Source organism: Tamandua tetradactyla, chromosome 2, assembly GCF_023851605.1.
Source record: "Tamandua tetradactyla isolate mTamTet1 chromosome 2, mTamTet1.pri, whole genome shotgun sequence".
NCBI classification, from domain to species: domain Eukaryota; kingdom Metazoa; phylum Chordata; class Mammalia; order Pilosa; family Myrmecophagidae; genus Tamandua; species Tamandua tetradactyla.
The window spans coordinates 45,426,651-45,449,143 of NC_135328.1; the positions used below are offsets into that span (position 1 = coordinate 45,426,651).

The 22,493-nt window shown below is 41.5% G+C and overlaps 1 protein-coding gene across 12 annotated transcripts in view; it reads right to left on the reverse strand.

The window, feature by feature from the left end:
• The window catches only part of DENND1A (DENN domain containing 1A), a 665,083-nt gene that overhangs the window by 39,892 nt on the left and 602,698 nt on the right, over positions 1-22,493 (reverse strand). For all 12 annotated transcript variants that reach the window (XM_077144393.1, XM_077144391.1, XM_077144365.1 and 9 more), the window contains one exon: positions 13,218-13,349. In XM_077144393.1, the coding sequence (XP_077000508.1) occupies positions 13,218-13,349 (132 nt within the window). The remainder of the gene's footprint in view (positions 1-13,217; positions 13,350-22,493) is intronic.

The following is a 22,493-nucleotide window of genomic DNA, read 5'->3' on the forward strand; positions in this document are numbered from 1 at the left end:
ATTAGAAAATCCATTCCCCACCCCAGCCAGCTATCTTCCTGAAGGTGCAACCCATTACATCCTGCAATTTGGTGCTAATCAGCCTTCTGTTTGGCGGCAGACCTTAAGACATCTGCAGGAACACACGGCCGCGGTAGGATTCACACCTTGGCAGAAAAGCTGCGTGTCAGGGTGCCCACCTGCAATCTCACCACTTGATCAATTCAAAGGCTTCGAGGTCAGTGTGCAGGAGGACCCCCCTCCCTTCAGTGGTCATTTCTAATGCTGCTGCACACTGATGGATGGAAGCCAATAACTTGGCAGACCCTCAGACTTTCTCATGGTTCTTAAGCTAGATGATTTGGTTATGGCTGCACAAACTAATCACTAAAGCAATCACATATTTATTTTGTAACTATGTATGATTTATACAGTGCCTCTATTTCCATACTCCAGCCCCTGATGCACCATGACACACACTGCTATTTATTTACAGGGTCCTTGATAGAACAGGCCTAACAAGCACCTGTGCATGGTTCTTGCAGGTTTGCGACAAACCATAAGTGGGTGGCTAAACAACTGGCTGTTCTCCATCCATCATGGGCAGAGGTTTGCATTTTAAGGGGCTGCCCATAAAGTTGGTTTAGCATAATACTGTACATCATCCTTGGCAGAAATGACCTGGGATGCCGAAGAGCTGGCAACCTAAAGAGCAGGAGCCATAATATCCCACACTCTGGAATGGGGAGCGGGACAGAAAAAGCTATGAGTACCGTGAGTGGTTACAGACCCAGAGAGAGCATAAAAAGAAAGGCTTGTTGGCTAGCCCTAGGGCAAAAGCAGGACCTTCAGGGTAAGGTGAGCTGTTACTCTATATGCTTCTCTCTGCAGAGCCTTTCACCCTGGGCTGCAGAGGAAGCTGACTCCACAGACCCCAAAAGACACTTCCTTTGTCATGGGTTGTCCTTCAAACTCATGTCGGCTGGAGGAAGAGAAATGCACTCTGTGTTCAGCCCTGGGTCATTCTAAGATGAACTTCAATATCTTGCACGGCACCCACATAGACCATGAAGGGCATGCAGCTGACCACCAAATTCTGTGTGTTTAGTCTTTCAAATCTTGCTCTCTTCTTCATAATGTATGTTCTCGGTCAGGCTCCCACTAGGCTTTCGTCTGATCAACTTTAGCAGCATCAGTAATGGTCTCCCTGCCTAACCCACTTGCATCTCTTTCCACAGTGGCCCATAGTAAATATTCCCAGCAGCCAATCTGGCCCTACCATTCCCCGAATACAACCCCTCATTAGCTCCCAGTCACCTGCAGGATAGGCTTCAAACTTCTCTAAGAACTGCCCACTACCTCCCTCTGCAGGTTAGCTTCTATCCTTAGACTTTCCTAGCCTTTGCACATGTCATTCTCTTTATCTGGAATGCAGCCTCCTCTGGTTTCCATTTGATGGCAGCTTGTCTTTCAAGAGCTAATTGAAATGTCACCTCCTCTGTAAAGCCTACCCTGGTTTCCCCAAGCATCCTCAGGCTCCCTCTCCAGTCAAGACATCCATGTCCACTAGCATTTCTCCTTCTATATGGTTTAACAGTCTCTCCCAGACAATGAGTGCCTTGAAGTCAGGAAACACATCTCATTCTGTGACCTTGGAGCCTGGGCAGGGTTTAGCAGTTGGCATGCCCTATTATAGGTTGAATAAATGAAGGAAGGAAGGATGAGGGAATAAAAGAATAATTCAGAGTCCGGCTTGGCAAGGAACTCCATGTGTTCAGGATTTTTAATCACAAGGATGAGAAGGAAGCAGGGGTTGAAGAAGCCTTAGGTGGTGAGTGTGGGGCAATGGAAAATTTGTTCTGAAGAAAGAAAAATCTTTTAGCCAGAACCTGGCCTCCCCTTAATCTCTCTCTCCTGGTCTCTGCAGAGGTAACAATTCCCTGGTCATCATGTCCGGAAAGTCCCTGTCGTCCGTACTTCTGCTGATTGCTTCATTCCAACTGGGCCTTTTAAGGCACTACCTTGCCAAGGTCCTACCTGCTACCCATCTGTAAACACCCACTCTCAACCCCTACAGAAAGTGCAGATGGGATCCATTAAAAGGGGTTGAGGACTGGGGCATTCTAAGAAGGGCCAGAAAAGTGGCTGTAACCATGGGACCCCATGGCTGATGGGGGGCCACACGTCAAGAAATTCAGTGCAAACTGCTTCCAGGCAATACTAATCTCCCACTACACTTTGCATTTTAAGTGGGATATTATCAACACTCCCCTAGGAAAGTCACTTTTAAAGATTTTCTTTTCATACTTCTATTACATTTTTAATTCTTTGCTGTATAAATGAAATTTGATAATATTCTGGAAGATATGGAACTAAGTAGACCAACAACAAAACTAATCAGGCAAAACAATGACCTAAACCAAGGAAATGGTTAGTGCAATCTTTCCGATATGGTGTGCAGAAGACTGGTATACTGCCTTTGCTGCTAGGGAGCTGTGTCACCACAAGCCAGCCCAAGGTCATGAGAGGGGGACAGTGAGGTAGCAAAAGCGAGGGTTTAGAATCCCAGTTCTATCCTGCTAGCCATCTTGACTGACCCTCCTGAAAAATGGGGTACTAGTAGTCCCAGCTGACAAATCTGGGGAAGACAAAGTGAGAAAATTCAAGCACCATGCTGAGTACATTGCTAGGCACATGGCAGGTACTTGGCAGCATTGCATCATAGTCCTATTACCCCTGTGCCAAGATTTATTCTGGGGATAAAGCGAAGTCCCAAGTCCAAGTGTGCAGCCACAAGTCTGAGCAAGGAGTCAGGGAGAAGCAGAACAAAGTGACCCTGACCTTCACAGTCACCAAGAGGAAAATCACTGGATTCTAAACATGCTCTAAAACATTGAAAATCACAACCAAGTGCCTCAGGGACCAGGAGGAACTAATTAAGTGGGCTCCATGAGGGCTTGGTGACAGGGGTAGCTTGAAGTGAAGGGAGAGCCTAGGCTGCAGCTCAGATAGGCCTGGTTTTAATCCTGGCTCCGCCACTTACTGTGTGGCCTCAGGCAAGTTGCTTAACTTCTCTGAGTGCTAGCTTTTTGGAATAATAATGACCACATTGCTTTTATAGGGAGGATTAGGTGAAATGATGCTCATGGAAGGACCTGGCTCAGACATTCATTATCATAATGAAAATGTCCCTAATTCATCTGTCCTCTCCTTACCCTGCCAGGTTAGTAATTTACCTAATCCTCTGTCATTGCCCAGCTCTGACGGGGTTAGGGATTGATGGGGATAACACGACAGGCAGCTCCTGGCACAGCTCTTCTGAGCCATGGGGTGGAGATGCCCCATGCAGCCACAGACACTGAGCTGACTCTCCCAGAGGATCTTGGTCCTCGTGGGATATAATTTATTTTCAATATTTTATGGTTTTTTTTCCCCTTCCCTACTGTGATAAACTCCCCACCTTTGGCACAGACAATTCTAATCTGAGAAAATTCCTCCTCTGGTCTCACTGTATCAGACGTCCTGCTGGGTTCAATATCTCCCTGGCAGGGAGCTGGATTCCGTACTGCTTAAGAGAAATGTTGTTTCCAGGTTGTGGTCACCTGGCAAAGAGGCCTAACGTCATGCTGCTGAATGTGGACAGATATGGGGACTCAGGAGGCCTGTCACTTGTGACGTGGCACCGCATGCAGGGATTCTAAAGTGAATTCAGGCACACAGAGTAGCAGCCACCTGTTTCTTTTTTTTTGTTTCTCCTGCTCTGCTCAACTGACTGGCTACTCAGAGGCAAGAGGAGAGCAGGACCACCCTTGCCCCTTTCCCTGATGCATCATCACTTGTGTGATGACTCCCTCACCACTCAGCCATTCTCAACCACTTATAGGGCAACCTGTCTGTGCTAGGTTCTGGGGACAATGTGTAAGTACACCACCACTAAACAGGCACAGGGATGGTGCTGGTCTAGAGCAGGGAGTGATGACTGCTTGCAGAAGTTGGGGAAGGCTTCTTGTGGGTAGGGGCTCTTGAGGTAGGGCCCTGAAGGGTTGGTAGGATTATGTCAGGTGGAACAGAAGAGAAAGGACATTACTGGCAGAGGACACGGTGGGAGCTGGTTCATCTCTGGGTCTACCAGCACCCAGTTTGGGGTTTGGCCTGGAGCAGATGCCCATCAAGAGCTGATGAATGAATAATTACACAGTGTTGGGGACTAGAGAAGAGAAAGGCCTCTGTCCAGGGCAAGAATTGGCCAAATGTGGAAGATGCAGATGCCTCCAACACAGGAGGACCAGCTATGTCAGGGTGGGCTTGGGAAATGGTGACTTCTGCAGGGCCCTACAGGTTGGATATGTCCTTTGGGCCATACAGACAAATCAGTAACCAGAGGGAGGGAATCCTGGATGGCTAAAGAGCCAGCCTGTCCAGCTAATGTTGCTAATGTTTATTGATGGCCCCTGTGCCTCATAAGGAAACACAGACACCCCTCCCTCCCCTTCCCGCCCTTATCATACAGGCATAGTGCTCAACAGAATGGAAAGATCCAGAGGAATCAGGTCAGAGCTGGAGAAGGGCTCCATCTAAGGGAAGGGAGGACCAAACACAGCTCCCAGATAAAAAAACCCAGCTCAGGCCATCCTTCCTAGTGGACTCTATGTGTCATTCAATCTGCCATGCTCCAATTCCTGTGGTTGGCTGGTCTGATTTTGATTCCTCTTTGTGCATTTTAGTTGAGTCTTTCTGGAGACAATATCTTGGGCCAAAGGGGTGATTTAAAAGTGAGAATTCTCCACTGCTACCAGTTGGAGAAATCAAGTGGGGACTGCCTGGCCCAGGTGTAAGAAATTCTGCTACCTTCACCCTAGAACATCCACCATGGTTGGCTCTCAGGCTGAGAAACTTCATGTATCCAAGACAATGTAGAGAACCTCCTCCCACTCATCCTAGTGAGCTATGAAAATGAGTTCTCTGCTACTCCTTGAAGCAGATGAAGAGCAAGGGTGTTAATTAAATATTGCATCTATTTTGCAGTGATTTCCAGCAAGTCAACAGTGATGAGGTGACGGGCACCTCTTGAGAATGCTGGCAGGGAACTGCCCTGAGGACCAAACTGGTTGGAGTTTAAAACAAATGAAAAAGGGACTTTGAGATGCCCCATGACATGATCATACAGGCACAAATCAGCTCCTTTCAAAACTAACCAGATGGATTCTGTCCATCAGGAGTAAGTCAAACCACCTGCTAAGGGACTGGGTTCCCTGAAGCCAGAGACCATGTCAATGTCACCCCTGTTTTCACAGACATGCCAAGAGTAGGTATCAGTGATTATTTGTTAAACAAATGACCTAGGTTCTTGACTTCTGTACTTCTCCACTCCTGACCCTTTGATTGCTGTGGACCCAATCATATTCTGTTCCTCAGAAACTATCACAGGCAGCCGTGGACAATAACAGTGTCCATCCCCATAATTGGTGACTCCTGGTTTCTGTTTCTCTGGTCTGTCATGCACTGACCTACCATTTCTCTTTTGTACCTCCTCCACCTTGTGCCCAGGATGGCTTATAACCTTGACTCTCAGCTCTGCAGATTCTTTTGGTTTTAGGAAGCCCACGAATCTGAGTGTGAAACTTTCTCTGCCATCAGATGAGAGGACAAGAGGCCTTGGGGACATTTGTCAATTTGATCTGTTCTCCCTTGTTTTGGTAACAGGCCCTTGACATCCTTTCCAGGAACTACCCTTTCCTCTTCTTTTAAATATATGCTTCAGGTGAGGTGCCACCTGTGGCACGCAGAAAACCCTTGGCCACAATGATTGGTTCTGAAATGGGCATGTGATCTAAGTTGGCTCAAGGAGTGAACCCCACCCTTTTGTGGGAGTTACTGGGAAATGGCACTCACTTTCCTGATGGTTTTACACGGGGAATGGTGTGGTGTGGAGCTGATGCATCCATCTTGCCATCAACAGAGAAATGCCTGCCTAAGAACAGCACAGCAGAGGAGGCAAACCCAAGAAATGCAGCAAAAAAACACAAACAGGTCTGACTGACTTGATATGATACCTAGATTAAGCCATATCTGAAACTAACACAAATTCTGTTTTGGGTTTCGTATCTCTTTCAACCCAAGTATCCCAATTCATATAGATTCCAAGTGGCCTTGCCCCTGGCCTTTGGGGCTGGACTGGCTCCTGACACTCTCAAATATTAACTCCTGCACATGCCCAGTTTTGATCTTGTATTCTATGCCCTTGTACACAAGGAGAGCCCCCAGCATGCCTCTGGTGTGTAATGGAAGGTTTAGTGTGCAGAATATACACCCAGTACAGAATACTAAACTTACTTGTCTTGGTGCCAAACAAGGCTCAGAAACTTTAAGGAGGGCCCAAGATCAGAAAAGACACTAGGAATAAAAGTCTTACTTATGGTCTAATATCCTGGGATCCTGGGCCACTTTTTAACTGCTGCTCTCTCCCTGTCACTACAAAATACAGCAGGAAACCACCATGTTCTTAGCACAGAGCTGGGGTAAGAACCTGAGCTTTAGGATAAATAACATGGTTTTGAGTCTTGACTCTGATGCTTGTGAGCTGAATAACCTTGACTAAGTCCCCATCCTTCCTGAGCCTCTTTCTTCTTCTGCAAGAGGGGTTAATACCTGAGACCTGCACATGGTGTCTGGCATTGGAACATAGTTGGAACATGGCCCCATTTATCCTAGTCTAAGTGCACTGCTTGGTGTGTGCTGAGCAATGCATCCGCGTGCCCCTCCACAACTGCTCTTATACCACACCAGAGCCTAGCATGTGAGAGGTGACCAAACTTTTGTTGATGTGTTCAGGTTCTAGAAGGAAAGGCAGTCAGGGAGGGGGACTGAACTTGGCCCCTGGCCCTTCCACAGTCATCATTAACTTGTGTTGAGTAGAAATGAGGTGGTATAGCTTAGAAAACAAATTCCTATTTTAAACCTGGATTTTTCACTTGGCTGCTGACATTTCTCAACTCTTCCATGCCACATCTACCCTCAGTATTGAGCTCTCTGGCCTTCTTAAGTTCCCTTTAGTGAGAGGAATAACATCTGGAAATACAATGCTGAATCAAAAACCTCTTGAATCTTCAGCTCAATCCTTTTGAGTTTCTAGAATCTTTTCTCTTTTTTGATTGGCAAGTTCTTCCTCTTGGAAACAAATGTGTCTGCTCAGAGAAGACTCTGGCCTTGCTAACCTTCTATTAGAAAGCAATCCCTGGGCTAGCCTGGACTATGGAAAAGAGAGTCTCCAAGGGGAAAGACAGGACCAGCCAGCTACCCTAGACAGAGAGACCTGACAAACCCACCATCAATTAGGGACCATGCTGCTTTTGGTAATGGCAGTGAACATGACAAACAACTTTGGCTAGCCTTTCCCAGCAGGGTGAGGCAGGGTTGCAACATGGGTACCCTAAGCTGACAAAAAGTCTGGGTCAGAGCAGAGGAGCTGGAGAGAACAGAGGCAAGAAGACCACTTCAATAGCTCCTGCTTTCTCACATGAAGACATGGCTGAAAAGAGCTGAGAAAAGGGGAGACAGAAAAGGGGGAAATAAGATTTAGAAACAACAGGGTCAGAAAGAGCTCTGCTTTGAGGATTATAAAAGCACAGCTAGTGAGTTAGGCCAAGAAAATTACTTTGGACTGCAGGCCGTGACTCTTGCCTGCTTACTCATGCTTGGTGCCTCTGCTCCCAACCTGCCCCAATGTCCCTTCTGCTCATGGACTTGGGCACTATCACCTGCCATTTCCAGCTGCAACTCCCAGCCAATACAACAGCACCTCTCCTGCTCGGTGATGCCTTCCCTCCTCTGGTTTTAGGTTGGCCTTTCCCATAAGAGCTGCAGATCAATTACAAGTACATGCATGTAGGAGAGCTGTTGCCTACACAGGGCAGTGAGTCTTCTGAGGACCAAGATGATGGTCCAGCACTGGGTATCAGGGCTGGCTGGAAGGGTATGCTGGTGGATAACTGACAGGTGGCTCCACTTTTCCCCACTGGAAAAAGAGACCAATGTTTCCTGAGGACCTATGTACTAACACCGAGCAGGCTACTTTACAGATAATATTTTATTTAATCCTAACAAATTACTATTCCCAGTCTGCAGATGAGGAAACTAAATTTCACTGAGGACAAGTATTTTACAGAAAGTCACCAGCTAGTTAGTAATAGTGCTAAAATTTAAACCCAGAGCTGCCTGATTATGAAATCTGTGCTCTGTCCACTTGATCACACTGCTTCTGTCAACTGGTCAACATCTGCCTTTCAGCAGTTAAATTTTGGGGGAACTTCTCTCTCTGCATAGAAGTTATATATGTACATGTCTGCGTGGAAAGGGACAATTACAAGACTGTGTGAAAAGTGCCTTTTGTGCAAAGTTCTGGGAGCAACCAGATAACAAAGATAGGAGCAACCAACTCTTCCTAGGGCAGTCAGGAGGATTTTCAAAAGGGACTCTGCCCTGAGCTTGGGCAGGTAGATCATGAAGGGTCTCATATGCCAAGCTAAGGGGTGAACATAGAATCTTTAGCGGAGCCCAGGAACAGGGGTCAGGGGGTACATGCTTCATGTGGACTCCTCCAAGGCCATGTGGGAAATGCAATGGGAGTGGAGGCCAGGAGGCTGGTTAGGAGCCTGTGGAATAGCCCGGGTGAGTGAGGTCACAAAACTGTGACCAAGGCAATGGAGAGGGGAGGAACTGAGCGGTGTTTAGGAAGCAGAAGGGAGAGGCTTGAAGAGTGGGAAGAATGGACCTAGGCTTCTGGCGGACGCTGGTGCCATTTGCTGAGGCAAGAGATGGAGGAAGCGTGGGTCTGGGTGGGGAATGTGTGTTCAGTCTGCAGGCCTATGGTTTGTAGTGTCTGGGGAACATGGGAACACCGCTGGAAGTGTTTGGGAGGCAAAGGCTGAATTGAAAGGAACTCAGTGCAATTTTTAGGCTCAAAGGAGCAGAATAAATTCCTCAGGGCATTCAGAGCCAAGGTTGCTGAGAAGATATTTCATAACTGGGCAGCTTCTCTACTCCTTGGGACCGGCACCAAATGACCCAGCTCAGACTGGTAAAGCCAGAACTCTCCATACGTATAATCAAACAGGGAATAACAACCTTGGTCACAGGTCTCTGGAAGCCATGAGAGTCTTTGGTTTTGGCCTTGGTTTAAACTGGCTTTTCAAACTTTATATTAAAGGGGCTCAGAAACCTTTGCTCAACTGGCAGGAAAACAGAGGCATCTTTCAATGCACACCTTCTGGAGTCTATTGGACTGGAAGGCAGACAATTACTGTTTGCAAGGTCAATTAATTAGGGGAACACAAAGAAAGGGACACCAGAGGGGGTGTGCCATGATGCTCTTGGGGAAGCCTTGTCTTCCCATTTCAGTATCAACACAGAGCTCCTGAGGAGAAGGCCCAGCCCTCGCCAGGGTCCACAGTGTTGCTGAGTTCACAGTCAGTCCAGATCCCTAGGCAGGGAGGGAGAGCTGCACAAGGCTGAGAGAAGTGGGGTTGCTGGCTTTGGAGTGTGAATTAGCTACTAATTTAAGCAGATATTTTCTGAGCCTGTTACTTATATGTACAATGGGTGTAATACCTTCTTCCTTAGGGAGTTTGGAAGAAGGAACTGAGCATGCCCCCCAACCTTTCCAGCATCCTGCCAAGCACCCAGTCCACAAACTTTGGTGCTGCTCTTCCTTGCTATGAATTTATGGGCAGCTCAGGTCTTGGGGGGCCCTGGAGTTTTTTATTCTGAGCTTTTTAAATTCTGAGCTGAAGTTTATCAAGCTCATTTATCCTCTGGTCTAAAGCAATTTTCTCCTTTCAGCTTTGTCAGTTAAAAAAAAAAAAAAGCTAGCATCTTAATCTCCATCTGACTGTCTCCTGCACCTTATTTCTCAATTGGTTCAGAGCTTGGGAGGGAAAATAAAGAGAGGTTATTCAAAGCCTCTCAAAACCTACTATTTTCCAAGGTAGGAATGGGCATTTTCAAGTTATCTGGGATAGTTTAAAACTTTTCAAAAAACCATACATGATAAGGATGCTGAGGCCAACTAAAAGCCTACTTATCTTGCTCCTGTCTGGAATATCAACTCGGGCTCATCACAAGCTCTGAGTAGTCTACTACTAGTTTGAAAACAAATGTCTACTGCTAATTTGAAAACAAACGAATTGTTAGTGAGTATAGTTTGCTGAAAAAATATCTTTTAAGTATAGGGTTTAATTTGAGACTATAGAGAATGGTCCTGAAGGTAAGAGGCTGCCTCTGTGAGACCCTCTAAGAGCCCTGAGCTCACCTCTATCACTGTTCTTATCACTTATCATGGGGGAGGGGGGTTCTATCGATCTGCTGGTCTGGCTCCTTGTTACGCCTTGAGTTCTACAAGGTGGGGACTATCGACTTAATTATTGCATTTCTTTCTTTCTTTACATTATTTATGAATATTATTTATTTATATTTATTGAGACATTTATCTTAAGGAGTGAACTCCACTGCAGAAACGCAAACCCAAGACAAAGGTCTTTCTAAAGGAGAATGCACTATCTGGCTAGCTCAAATTATTCTGCCAGGACCCTCTAACTTTAACAGATATATCAAATAGCTGAAGTCCATGCCTGGTGAGGGAGGTGGCATGGGCTCTGGAGACACACTGACATGAGTGGGTCCCTCCAGATCCCTGAGCCTCAGGCTCTGCAGCCAGACGATGAAGTTAATGGTCCCTTCCCAAACGACTACCACAGAGATGACACAAGCTATTGGGTGTTTGCTTTCTTTCCTAAGAAGAGTGTGTGGACCACTGGGGATACAATGAGAGGTTCAGGTGATACATGGAGGAACATTTAAAAACACAGTTTTCACATGTCTTAGAAAAAAAAAAATTGGACCAGTTCATCAAACCTGTGATTTTTATCAAAATCATCGCTTACAATGAGGCTAAAGTTGATATGGATATCAGATCTGAGTCTATTAAAAAAAAATATCAAGTAAACAACTGTATAGTAGGTAGGGGAGTGTGGCAAAAATTTTGAAATGGTGCTAAAAAGACTGTATTTGAGAGGAATATAAAGTCCCTAAAAATCAAGCTTGCCACTAGTAGGCGCTCTAGAAATGCTCTCTGCTGTGGTCAACAGCCTATCAAATCAGGTGCCGGGGGAAGGATTAATGGACAACCTACCAGCATGGGTGGGTGGGTGATGGGGCGGGGCGGGGTGGGGTGGGGTGGGGAGAGTTAAAAGAAAGGGGTCTATGGTTTCCAGGGCCCATCCCCCCGGCAGCTAAACTGTCACCTAATGAAGAAGTGGCTGGCTCAAGTGAGCTGGCTGGCAGTTCACTTACAGCAAACTGATTAAGAATGTTCAACCAACAGCAGACTGTAGACCTTTCCAGGGAAAATAAATAGAGTGTAGACTGTATGCAAATGTGTTTGTCACTTTGACAGCACGTCTCAATTAAGGCATCTCGCGGCTGTGGGGAGGCTCTGCGGCTGCAGCTGTAAGGAGAGCCCGTTGCATGGCTGATACTCGGGGCTTGACCTTAATCCACATGCATGCATTAAAAAAAATCCTGCCTTCCTATACACTTGCATAATGCTGGCAGCCACGTGAGGGAAGTGACAAATGGGGAAAAAAGCCACTTTCATTCTCTCTAGTTTACAGACCTGTGAAGGCACAGACAGCTCTTATTTCAACAGAGTTTGGGGTGGCTTTTTTAATTGTTTATTCCCCACCTGCACACATACGATTTTATTCTGCATTTAGCTGGGAATGACAATAAAGCATCTCTACTTCTTGCTGAAATGGAAAGGTCTTTCTCCATTTCAAATAGGGCCTCCTTTTTTTGTGTTTCAAAAATGAAATGTTTAACACCATGAAATCCCTCTCCCCCGCCCCTTCTTTCTCTGTAATGGGCTCCAAACTACAGTGAGGGGCTCTTTTCATGGGAAGGTTAGTGTGTGCAGGAATGAGGACAAAGGAAAGCAGGAAGCTGGCTCTGGAATGCCCCACTGGAGACAACCAAGGGCTGCTCTTTCAGCAAACAGCCAGGAACTGGGGCACAGATTTTCTCCAACAGGGTCTGAGAGCAGGGTGGAGCAGCACTTAGGGGGGTAAACACCAATGGAGCTGCAGATAATCATCAACCAATGGAATACTGCCTTGTGGATGTATTTCTTGGGCCACATTTCAATTTTATAAGTGCAAAAATTAAGTTTAAAGATGTGTGACTATATTATCTGAAAATATTGATTAGTGAAGTACGACTGTTATGTTTCAACCAACTCCCCCTTACAAGAGCAATAATTTCATTAGTTTCCTTCATTTCTAAATAGCTCAATGACTGGAACATTACAGACACTTGATAAATGTCTGTTAGAAACAGGCACATATTCAGTGTAGGCTTCTAACTCTCTACGTGGTAACCTAGCAATCATAAAGTCTGTTTTGCTTCATCTTACAAATGGCTAAAGATTCAGGTGATTTAAAAATAAATAACTTTGTATATTCTTATAACAGCTGCATCATGCTAACAGGGTCATTTCTCATAAACTATAAAAAATCATGACTTTTGCTAATCAAAAGAGTCAATTCAAGAGAGGAGTGGAGAATTTTTTTTTGTTTTCACGAAAACCATAACCACTGATAAATGGATAAACATTTCAGTTTTATGCAGAGTACAATGTTTTACTTAAGGGGTAAAAAAATCAAACAAATGGACAATCTTTCAAATGCTCAGGTCGACGAAAATATTTGGTTAAAGAACTGGATCTCTAGAATCGTAGTATGGGTGTTTACTCTGAGAAGCATGCCTCCTGATATTGATTTTCAGGAAGTACATTAATAAAGAACTCCTAATTGATTTTTTTTAAAGACTTTGCTTGTTGCCTTTTATTTGAAGGTGCAAAGAAGGGTCTGGGATGCTAAAGTGTTCTAATGAGATGCTTAGCTAACAGAGGCACCTTAAATGGAGTGTCTTGGAGTGGGGGAGGCAGCAGCTGCATTTAATGACTTCATTCAACAGTGGAGCTAGTTTATGACCAGAGCCATGCAGTCTCCTCAAAAATTTTGAAAATTAACCTTCAAAATATTTTCACACCAAATAAACATTCAAAGATGTGAAAAACTCCACAGAGTTGCTTTGCCATGGGGAGCTGAAATGAAAACCTGTCTGCTGTATGTGCTACAGCTTCTGTTAAATAAAAAACAGACTGGTAAAAGGGCCAGGCTACATACCTGTCCAAAGTGGACCGTGATCGGCCTCCGGTCTTCTCGGAGCTTGGGGTCCTTGGCCTCCACCAGTGGGGATGGCACAGTCTTTGGCAGCTGTTCTTCAGTGCTGGGGGTGCAGCCATTCTCGGTGATGTCCTGTGGGGAGAAGTACAGTCAGATACTGGGGTTGTGGTCATGGCACTACCATTCAGAATAACAGGAAAAAAATCACCTGTCATTCCCCTATCTTACACGGCTATTTTCTTTTTTACATCTTCACTTGTCCACATGCAGATATTTAAAAATTACTTGCAATCACAGCTCATGCATAATTGTTTACCCTACTTTTTTCCCTTCTTTATTATAAACATTTCTATACTGCTATACATAGTCATTCTAATGATACTTGTAATGGACGCATAATATCCACTGGGTGGATATAACATAATTTAATAAACCATTCTAGTACTATTGGGCATTTAGGCTGTTTTCAATTTTTTTGTACTTTATAAACGCCACAGTGATAAATATTGCAGTTTTTCTTTCTTTTGAATGATTTCTTCAAAGCGAATCACCAGGAATGAAATTACTAGGTCAAAAGATATAAACGTTTTTAAGGCTTTTTATTCAGTCTACCAAACTGCTTTCCAATTTACACCAACTACCGGCAATGGATGCGTTCTCAGTTTCACGGTACTCTTGTTGGCCTTGCCATTTTAAAAATGTATCGCTAATTTAATAGGTGAAAAATTAGACTTCATTGTTGTTTTAATTTGCATTACTTTGATTATTTGTGAGTGTGGACATTTTCCCCCTATTTGTTTACTGATAGTACTGTTTGGGAAAACAATCTGTTCATGTTCCCTCTTTTCCTACTCCCAGTTTTCCTTCCAGAAAATGAAGAGACTGAAGTCTGAATTAGGATTCTGCAACTTGGAGAAAATTTAGGGAACCAAAGTAATATATTTTTAATTTGGAAATTTACATTTAATTTGTTCTTCTAAAGAATGGAGTCCAATTATCTGAAAAGCAAAACCCCAATGTGCAAAAGGCACGTAATGGTTTCATTGGCTACAGCTGGCCACTGGCTCTAACCTTGGATTAATTCAGAATGGGGGTGGACCTGCATATGCAGTAAGGACCACATGATTTATTAAAGCGATGGAAGTTGCTTAAATCCTCATTGGAACAGGCAGAGAATAAATGTATAAATAACCTTTAAATCATCATTTTTTACCAGGTAAAAATAACTTGCAGACAGAATTAAATAATAAACACAATTTTCAATTCTTTATATTACAAAAGTAAACACCCATTTTGGTCTAGATTCAAGACATCTTTAGTACTCACTAAATGTTACTCATTTCAGCAGAATAGAGAGAATGGTGGCACATGGATAAAAGTGGTCCCTTATTGAATAACAATACATTAAGGAAGAAAAACATTTAACATTTCTGAGTCTCAATTTTCTCCTCTGTACATGGGGATATGGCAGCTATAAGGATTTAAGGAGATAATGTGATGTAAAAGTGTCTAAAACATTGGATATTCAATAAACTATAGGAATTAATGTTATATAGATACGCTGTATAAATTCAACCTCATTCCCCTAGCTGCCCACCTCCTGGCCTCCTTCCCTGAGGAACTGAGGCTGCCTGCAGAGAGGCCAGCCCTCATGGGTCTCTGTACTGCTTGATAAACAACACAGAGAGATGATGACCTCTTGGTTTTGCAGGGCAGGCTTGGATCAAGTGGCCCATGATGGCTTGGCTAGTCTCACCCTGGCTGAGGTTCAGTGATGAGAAAGGCTGCCGACAGCCAATTAGAAACAGCTCTTTTGCAAAGGGGTTGCCCTAATGTGCTCAGTTCAAGAGGAACAAAGACAGGGAGGGGCTTCTTCTGTACCAGAAAGCAACAACAAGGAGCAAAAGGAGCCCTTTGAATCCAGATTGGGGAATCAAAGGGATAGACACAAGGGGTTAAGTAAGGCCAAACAATACCAAATTCACTTTTAGTTCAGGAAAAATGTGTGTGTGCAAGAGGAGGGGGAAAGGGAAAGGGAGGGAGGGAGGGAGGGAAGGAGAAAGGGAGAGAGAGAGAGAAAGAAGTAGATAGGTAGTTTGGCTAAAAAAATGGAACTGCTAGGTAACATGGTCAGGAAGTATAGGCATTATAACTAAAAATTGGTAGCAATTTAAAAAAAGAAAATGCATGGAGTAATTTTGTGGAAAGTGTCCTAACTTAAGCCTATTAAGTAAAAATACTGCCTTCTAGCTTTGTTTCTTCCATTAAGTAGCTGTCTGACCTTTCCAATTCCCTCAACCTCTCTGTTTCTATTTCTTTATTTTTATAATGGAGAGATCACTACCTGCGTGGTAAACTTCAAAGCAACTAGGAAGATGGGATAAATGAATAATAGTGAGAAAACTAAAAAAAAAAAAAAGTTACAGTGTTGATGTTAGGACTATGGAAAGATGTTGAGTAAGAAGCTCCAGGAATCAGTCACTTCACCAAAACTGGCAGGTATGGTCTAAATAAACTATTTAGAAACTCTGGAGTCCAGTGTAACATTCTTCAGCATCCAGGGAAGAGCTGGATAAAGAGGCTTGTAAATTCTAGTAAATATTGGTGAATTTCACCCTCCATGCAGTGGCTACCATCCCCCATCCTCCAATTGCACAGCAGGCAACAAGGGGGACTGCAGCCTGGGCTCCTGATACAGTGTGCTGGAGCCAGGGTATGCTATAAGGACCTAGTTCCCCCATATCCGTGTATGTGTGTTTGTGGTCTGATTACTGATCAGTGGTTTTGATCAGCTACATCAGATTGCTGGGGGGTTAACTTTAAGGGTGGCCACTGTTCCAATCTTCACACTCCCATTCAGGCAAAAGTGGCAGAGGAGTCTTACAGAAGCAACATAGTTTCTCTCTCTCTCTCTCTTCTCTTTCCACTTACTGTTTGGGAGCAAAAATAGTTTGGAAAATGTACAAATTGATGACTCAAGTCCTCAAAAACAACAAAACTAGCAATCCCAGAGGAGAGTGGGAGAACTAGATTTCTAGTTATAACTACATAGTGCTCAGAATATCCAGTTCTCAACAAAAAATTATAAAACACATGAATAAACAGGAAAGTATGGCCCATTCACTGGAAAAGAAGAATATGCCAGAAACCATCCCTGAAGAAGCTCTTACCTTGGAACTATTGGTCAAAGGTTTTAAAGCAATTGTCTTAAATATGTTCAATGACCTAAAGGAATCCATATACAAAGAACTAAAGGAAATTAGGAAAATGTTGTCTGAACAAAATGAAGAGACAGAAATTATAAAAAGGAACCAAACAGAAATTTTGGAGCTGTAAAGCACAGTAACTGAAATGAAAAACTCATTAGACAGATTCAATAGCAGATTTGAGAAGGCAGAAGAATGGATCCTCAAACTTGAAGACAGGACAATCGAAACTATCCAGTGTGATGAGCAGAAAGAAAAACATAACAGAGAACAATGAACAGAGCGTGCAGGACCTATGGACACTCTCAAAGATGCCAATATATGCACCACTGGAGTCCCAGAAGGATGGGGGGAGGGGGAGGGGAGAAAAATATTTGAAGAAATAATGGCCTAAAACTTCACAAATCTGATGAAAGATATGAATATACACATCCAAGAAGCTCAACAAACTCTAAGCAGGATACACTCTAAGAGATCTATATTAAAATCTCATGTAATGAAATTGTCTAAATCCAAAGACAAAGAGAGGATTCTGAAAGCAGCAAGAGAGAAGTGACTTGTTACATACAAGGGATCTGCAATAAGATTAAAAGCAGATTTCTCATCAGAAACTATAGAGGCCAGAATGCAGGGAAATGGCATACTTAAAGTCCTGAAAGAAAAAAAAAAACACCTATCAACCAAGGATTCTATATCTGGCAAAATTACTTTTTCAAAAATGAAGGAGAACTCGCCTGTCATGTGGGAGACCCGGGTTTGATTCCTGGCCCAAGCACTTACCAAACAAACAAACTAAAAATTCAACAAATGGTGCTGCAATAACAGGATACTCACATGGAAAAAGAATTAAATGTGACCCCACCATACATACAAAAAAAAAAAGGAAGAAATTAAGACATTTACAGATAAACAAAACGTAGAAGAGTTCATTACCAGAAGACCTACCTTAGAAGAAAAGCTAAAAGGAGTCCTACAGGCTCAAATAAAAGTCCTTCAGGCTGAAATAAAAGGATACCAGGCAGCAACTAAAAGTCATATGAAGAAATAAAGGACAATGGTAAAAGTAACTACATGGGTAAGTACAAAATCCTTATGATTGTACTTTGGGTTTGTAATTGCTTCTATCCTCTTTAGATGACATACTGACAAACGTGCAAAATAACATTTTAAATCTATGTTAATAGGAATAAAATATATAAAGATATAATCTGAGACAATAACAATATAAAGGGGGAAGAAAGAGATATATAGAAGTAGGGAGTTTATATACTATTGAAATAAGGATGGCACTAGTTGAACTAGGTTATTACTAGTTTAAGATGTTAATTGCAATTATAAGACAATCACTAAGAAAATAACTAAAAATAATAGGGAAAAGGAAAGAAGGAACTTAAAATGGCACTCTAGAAAAAAGTGACTAAATGCAAAAAAGAAAAAAGAAAAAGAAGCAATTAAGGAGCAAGTTAGGGATAAAAACCATATAAACATATAGAAGTAAATTCTTCCTTCTGAGTTATTACTTTAAATGTCAATGGATTAAACTCCCCTATTAGAAGGCAGCGAATGACAGGCTGGATGGAAAAAACCATGATCCATCTACTTGCTGTCTACAAGAAATTTTAGGTACAAAAAAACACAAAGAAGTTGAAAGTAAAAGAGTGGAAAAAGACATTCCATGCAACAGCAATCAAAAGAAGCTGGAATGGCTACATTATTGTCTGAAAAAATAGACTTTAAGTAAAAAAAGATTACAAGAGACAAAGGATATAAAAGGTTCAACCCAGCAAGAAGACATAGCAATTTTAAACATATATGTACTTCACAACAGAGCCCCAAACTATATGAAGCAAAAATTGACAGAATTGAAGGGAAAAATATATAGTTCTATAATAATGATAGTTGGAGATTTCAATACACCACTTTCAATAATTGACAAACCATCTAAACAGAAGACCAATAAGGAAATAGAGGACTTAAACACTGATATTAACCAATTAGATCTAATGGACATATAGAACACTCCACCCAAGTTCCTAAGTGTACATGGAACACTTTAAGGATAGACCATATATTAGGTCACAAATAAAATCTTAATAAATTTAAAAATATAGAAATCATACAAAGTATCTTCACGGACCACATGGAATAAAGCTAGGAATCAATAAGAAAAGTAAAACTGGAAATTTTGCAAATATCTGGAAATTAACACACTATTAAACAACTAATGTGTCAAAGAAAAAAAATCACAGGGGAAATTAGGAAATATCTTGAGGCAAATGAAAATGAAAATACAACATAACAAAACTTATGGGATGCTGTGAAGGCAGTGCTCAGGGGAAAATTTAGAGCTCTCAAAGCCTACATTAAAAAAGAAGTAAGATCATAACCTACTTCACACCTAAAGAAACTAGAACTAGAAGAGCAAACTAAACCTCAAGGTAGTAGAAGGAAGGAAACAGTAAAGATCAGAACATAGATAAATGAAATAGAGACTACAGAAACAATACTGAGAATCAATAAAACCAAAAGTTGGTGTTTTGAGAAGATTAATAAAATTGGCAAACATTTAGCTGATTGATAAAGAAAAAAAGAAGACGCAAAGAATTAAAATCAGGAATGGCAGTGGACATTGCTACCAACCATAAAGAAATAAAAAGAATTATAAGAGGGAACTAGGAGCAATTATATGCCAACAAATTAGAAGACTTAGATGAAATGGACAAAAACTAGAAATTTACAAATTACCTTATCTGATGTCAGAAGTAATTGAAAACCTCAACAGACCTATGACAAGTAAAGAAGATAGAATATTTTATTAAAAATCCTCCAAGAAAGAAAAGTCCATGTTTCACTGCTGTACCAAACATTTAAAGAAGATTTAACACCAATCATTTTCAAACTCATTCAAAACACAGAAAAGGAGGGATTACTTCTTAATTCATTCTGAGGCCAGCATTACCCTGATACTGAAAATCAGATGAAGAAACACAAGAAAAGAATATTATAGACCAATATCCCTTAAGAATATAGATGCAAAAATCCTCAACAAAATACTGGTAAACCAAATCCAACAGTATATTAAAAGGATTATACAGCATAGCCAAGTGGGATTTAGTCCAGGAATGCAAGGACAGTTCAATGTAAGAAAATTAATGTAATATACCACATTATTTAGCATGAAGGAAAGAAAAGCACTTGGTCATCTTGATTGATGGAGAAAAGGCATATGACAAAATCCAACATTCATTTATTAGTAAACTAGGAATATAAGGGAACTTTCTCAACATGATAAGAGGCATTTGTGAAAAACCCATAGTCAATACCATACTCAATGGTAAAAGATGGAAAGCATTCCCCTTAAGATCAGGAAAAGGCAAGGATGCCCATGGTCACTGTTCTTCAAGATTGTACTGGAAGTTCTAGCCAGAGCTATCAGGCATGAGAAAGAAAAAAAGGCATCAAAATTGAGAAGGAGGACACCAAATTATCCCTATTTGCAGAGGACCTCATGCTATATGTAGAAAATCCCAAAGGATCCACAAGAAAGCTACTAGAACTAACAAATGAATTAAGCAAAGTTGTAGGATACAAGAGATAGGTTCTATACAATTTGAAAAAGAAATCAAGAAAACCATTCCATTTACAATAGCATCTAAAAGAATAAAATACATTTTATTTTAGGAATACATCTAACCAAAAAGATTAAAGACCTGTACACTGAAAATTACAAGATATTGCCAAAAGAAATTTAAAAAGACCTAAATAAATGGAAAGACAACTTGTGTTCATGGATTAGGAGGCATAATATTGTTAAGATGTCAGAATTATACAAAGTGATTTACAAATTCACTGTAATCCCTATGAAAATTTCAGAAGCTTTTATTTTCTGCAGAAATGGAAAAGCTGATTCTCAAATTCATATGGAATTACAAGGGGACCCAGATAACCATAACAATCTTGAAGAAGGAAAAACCTTAAGGACTCACACTTCTTGATTTCAAAACTTACTTCAAAGCTACAATAATGAAAATGATGTGCTACTAGTATAAGGCTAGATTTATAAACCAATGGGATAGAATTGGGAGTCCAGAGATAAATCCACACACATCTATGTCCAGTTGGCTTTCTACAAGGGTACCAAGTCCATTCAGTAGGGAAAATACAGTCTTTGAGCAAGTGGCATTGGGACAGCTGAAATTCCACATGCAAAAGGATGAATGTGGCCTCCTACTTCTCACCATATATAAAAATGAATTCCAAATGTATAAATGGCCTAAATATAAGAGCCAATACTATAAAACTCTTACAAGAAAACATAGGGAAATAGCTTCAGGACCTTGTAGCAGACAATGGATTTTCAGATTTTAAACCAAAAGGAGAAGCAATACAAGGCAAAACAGATAAAATGGACTTTTGTGCATCAAAAGACATTATCAAGAAAGTGAAAAGGCAATCTACAGAATGTGAGAAAATATTTGGAAACCATATATCTGATAAGGGTTTAATATCCAGAATATATAAAGAACGCCTACAACTCAACAACAAAAAGACAAACAACCCAATTATAAAAGGGACAAGGATTTGAATAGACATTTCTCTAAAGCAAATATACACTGGGCCAATAAGTATATGAAAAGATGCTCAACATCATTAGCCATTAGAGAAATGCAAATCAAAATCATGAGATATCACTTTACACCCACTTGGATTGCTATTATGAGAAAAAGTGAAACTAAGTATCGGTGAGGATGTGGAGAAATTGGAACCCTCATATATTTTGGGTGGGAATATAAAATGGTGAAACCACTGTGGTGGCAAGTTTGTTGATTCTTCAGAAAGTTAAACATAGAATTACCCTAGGATCTAGTAATTCTACTCCTAGGTATGTACCCATAATAATTTAAAACAAGGACTTGGACAGATATTTGTATACCAGTGTTCATCACAGAATTATTCACAATAGCCAAAGGGGTAAGAAACCCATGTGTCCATCAAGACATGAATGGATAACCAAAAAGTGGCATATCCATACAATGGAGAACTACTGAGTCATAAAAGAAATGAATAGCTGGTACCTGCTACAATACGGATGAACCTTGAAGACATCATGTTAAGTGAAATAAGCCAGGCACGAACGAAAGGACAAACATTGCATGATTTCTCTTATGTGAAATACTTAAAATTAAATTCTTAGAGAAGAAAGCAAAATAGTGGCTATGAGAAGTGAGGGAAGTGGGGAATGAAGAATTATAGTTAAATGAGTATGAGTTTTAGTTTGGGATGATGAAAAATAGTCCAGAAATAGTGGCAAAGGAACGGATTCACTTAAAATTGTTAAAGTATTTTTATGTTATCCATATTTTATCACAATTAAGAAAAAATCTTTAAAAATGATACAGTACTGAGCAAATCGAATGTTACATCCTTATCCCCTGAAAAATGGAGAGAGCACCATTTAAAAAGAAGAGCTTTCCAGCATTGAGTATCTAAGAAACAGCAGGCACTCTTTCAGACCTTTGACTTTCATCACCACACTTAGTTTCCACGACAGTCACAAGCTAGAAAATATTATCCTTCTTTTATATGTGAGGAACTAGGGCTCAGAGAGGACAATTTACCCAAGGCCCCATAGCTATAGAGCGGAAGAACCCAGAGCTATATGACTCCTGGCATTTATACCATAGTAACCCATAATAGCACATGTAAACATATTTTGAACTGAAGAAGTAGTCAACAAGTCATTAGATATAATCTCCTCCTCCTCAGAAACCAATGATGCTTCATACCTCTTCTGTTACACTGATTATATTGTGCATGCCTTACGATATCTGCGCACTTACTTATCTTCTTATCCCTAAAGACTATGAGTTCCTTGGGATTTGGGGTTCTCTACCCCAGAGCCTTGAATCTGGAATATGCTCTCAAATAAATATTTGTAAAATTGAGTTAAACGTTTGGAAGGCAAAAGTGATCAATACACAAATGAACTTGTGCCTCAAAGAGCAGACCTGCTCATTTACTTTATTTAGTTAGAAGATATAAAGTTGCAAAAGAGATAACATTCTGCAGC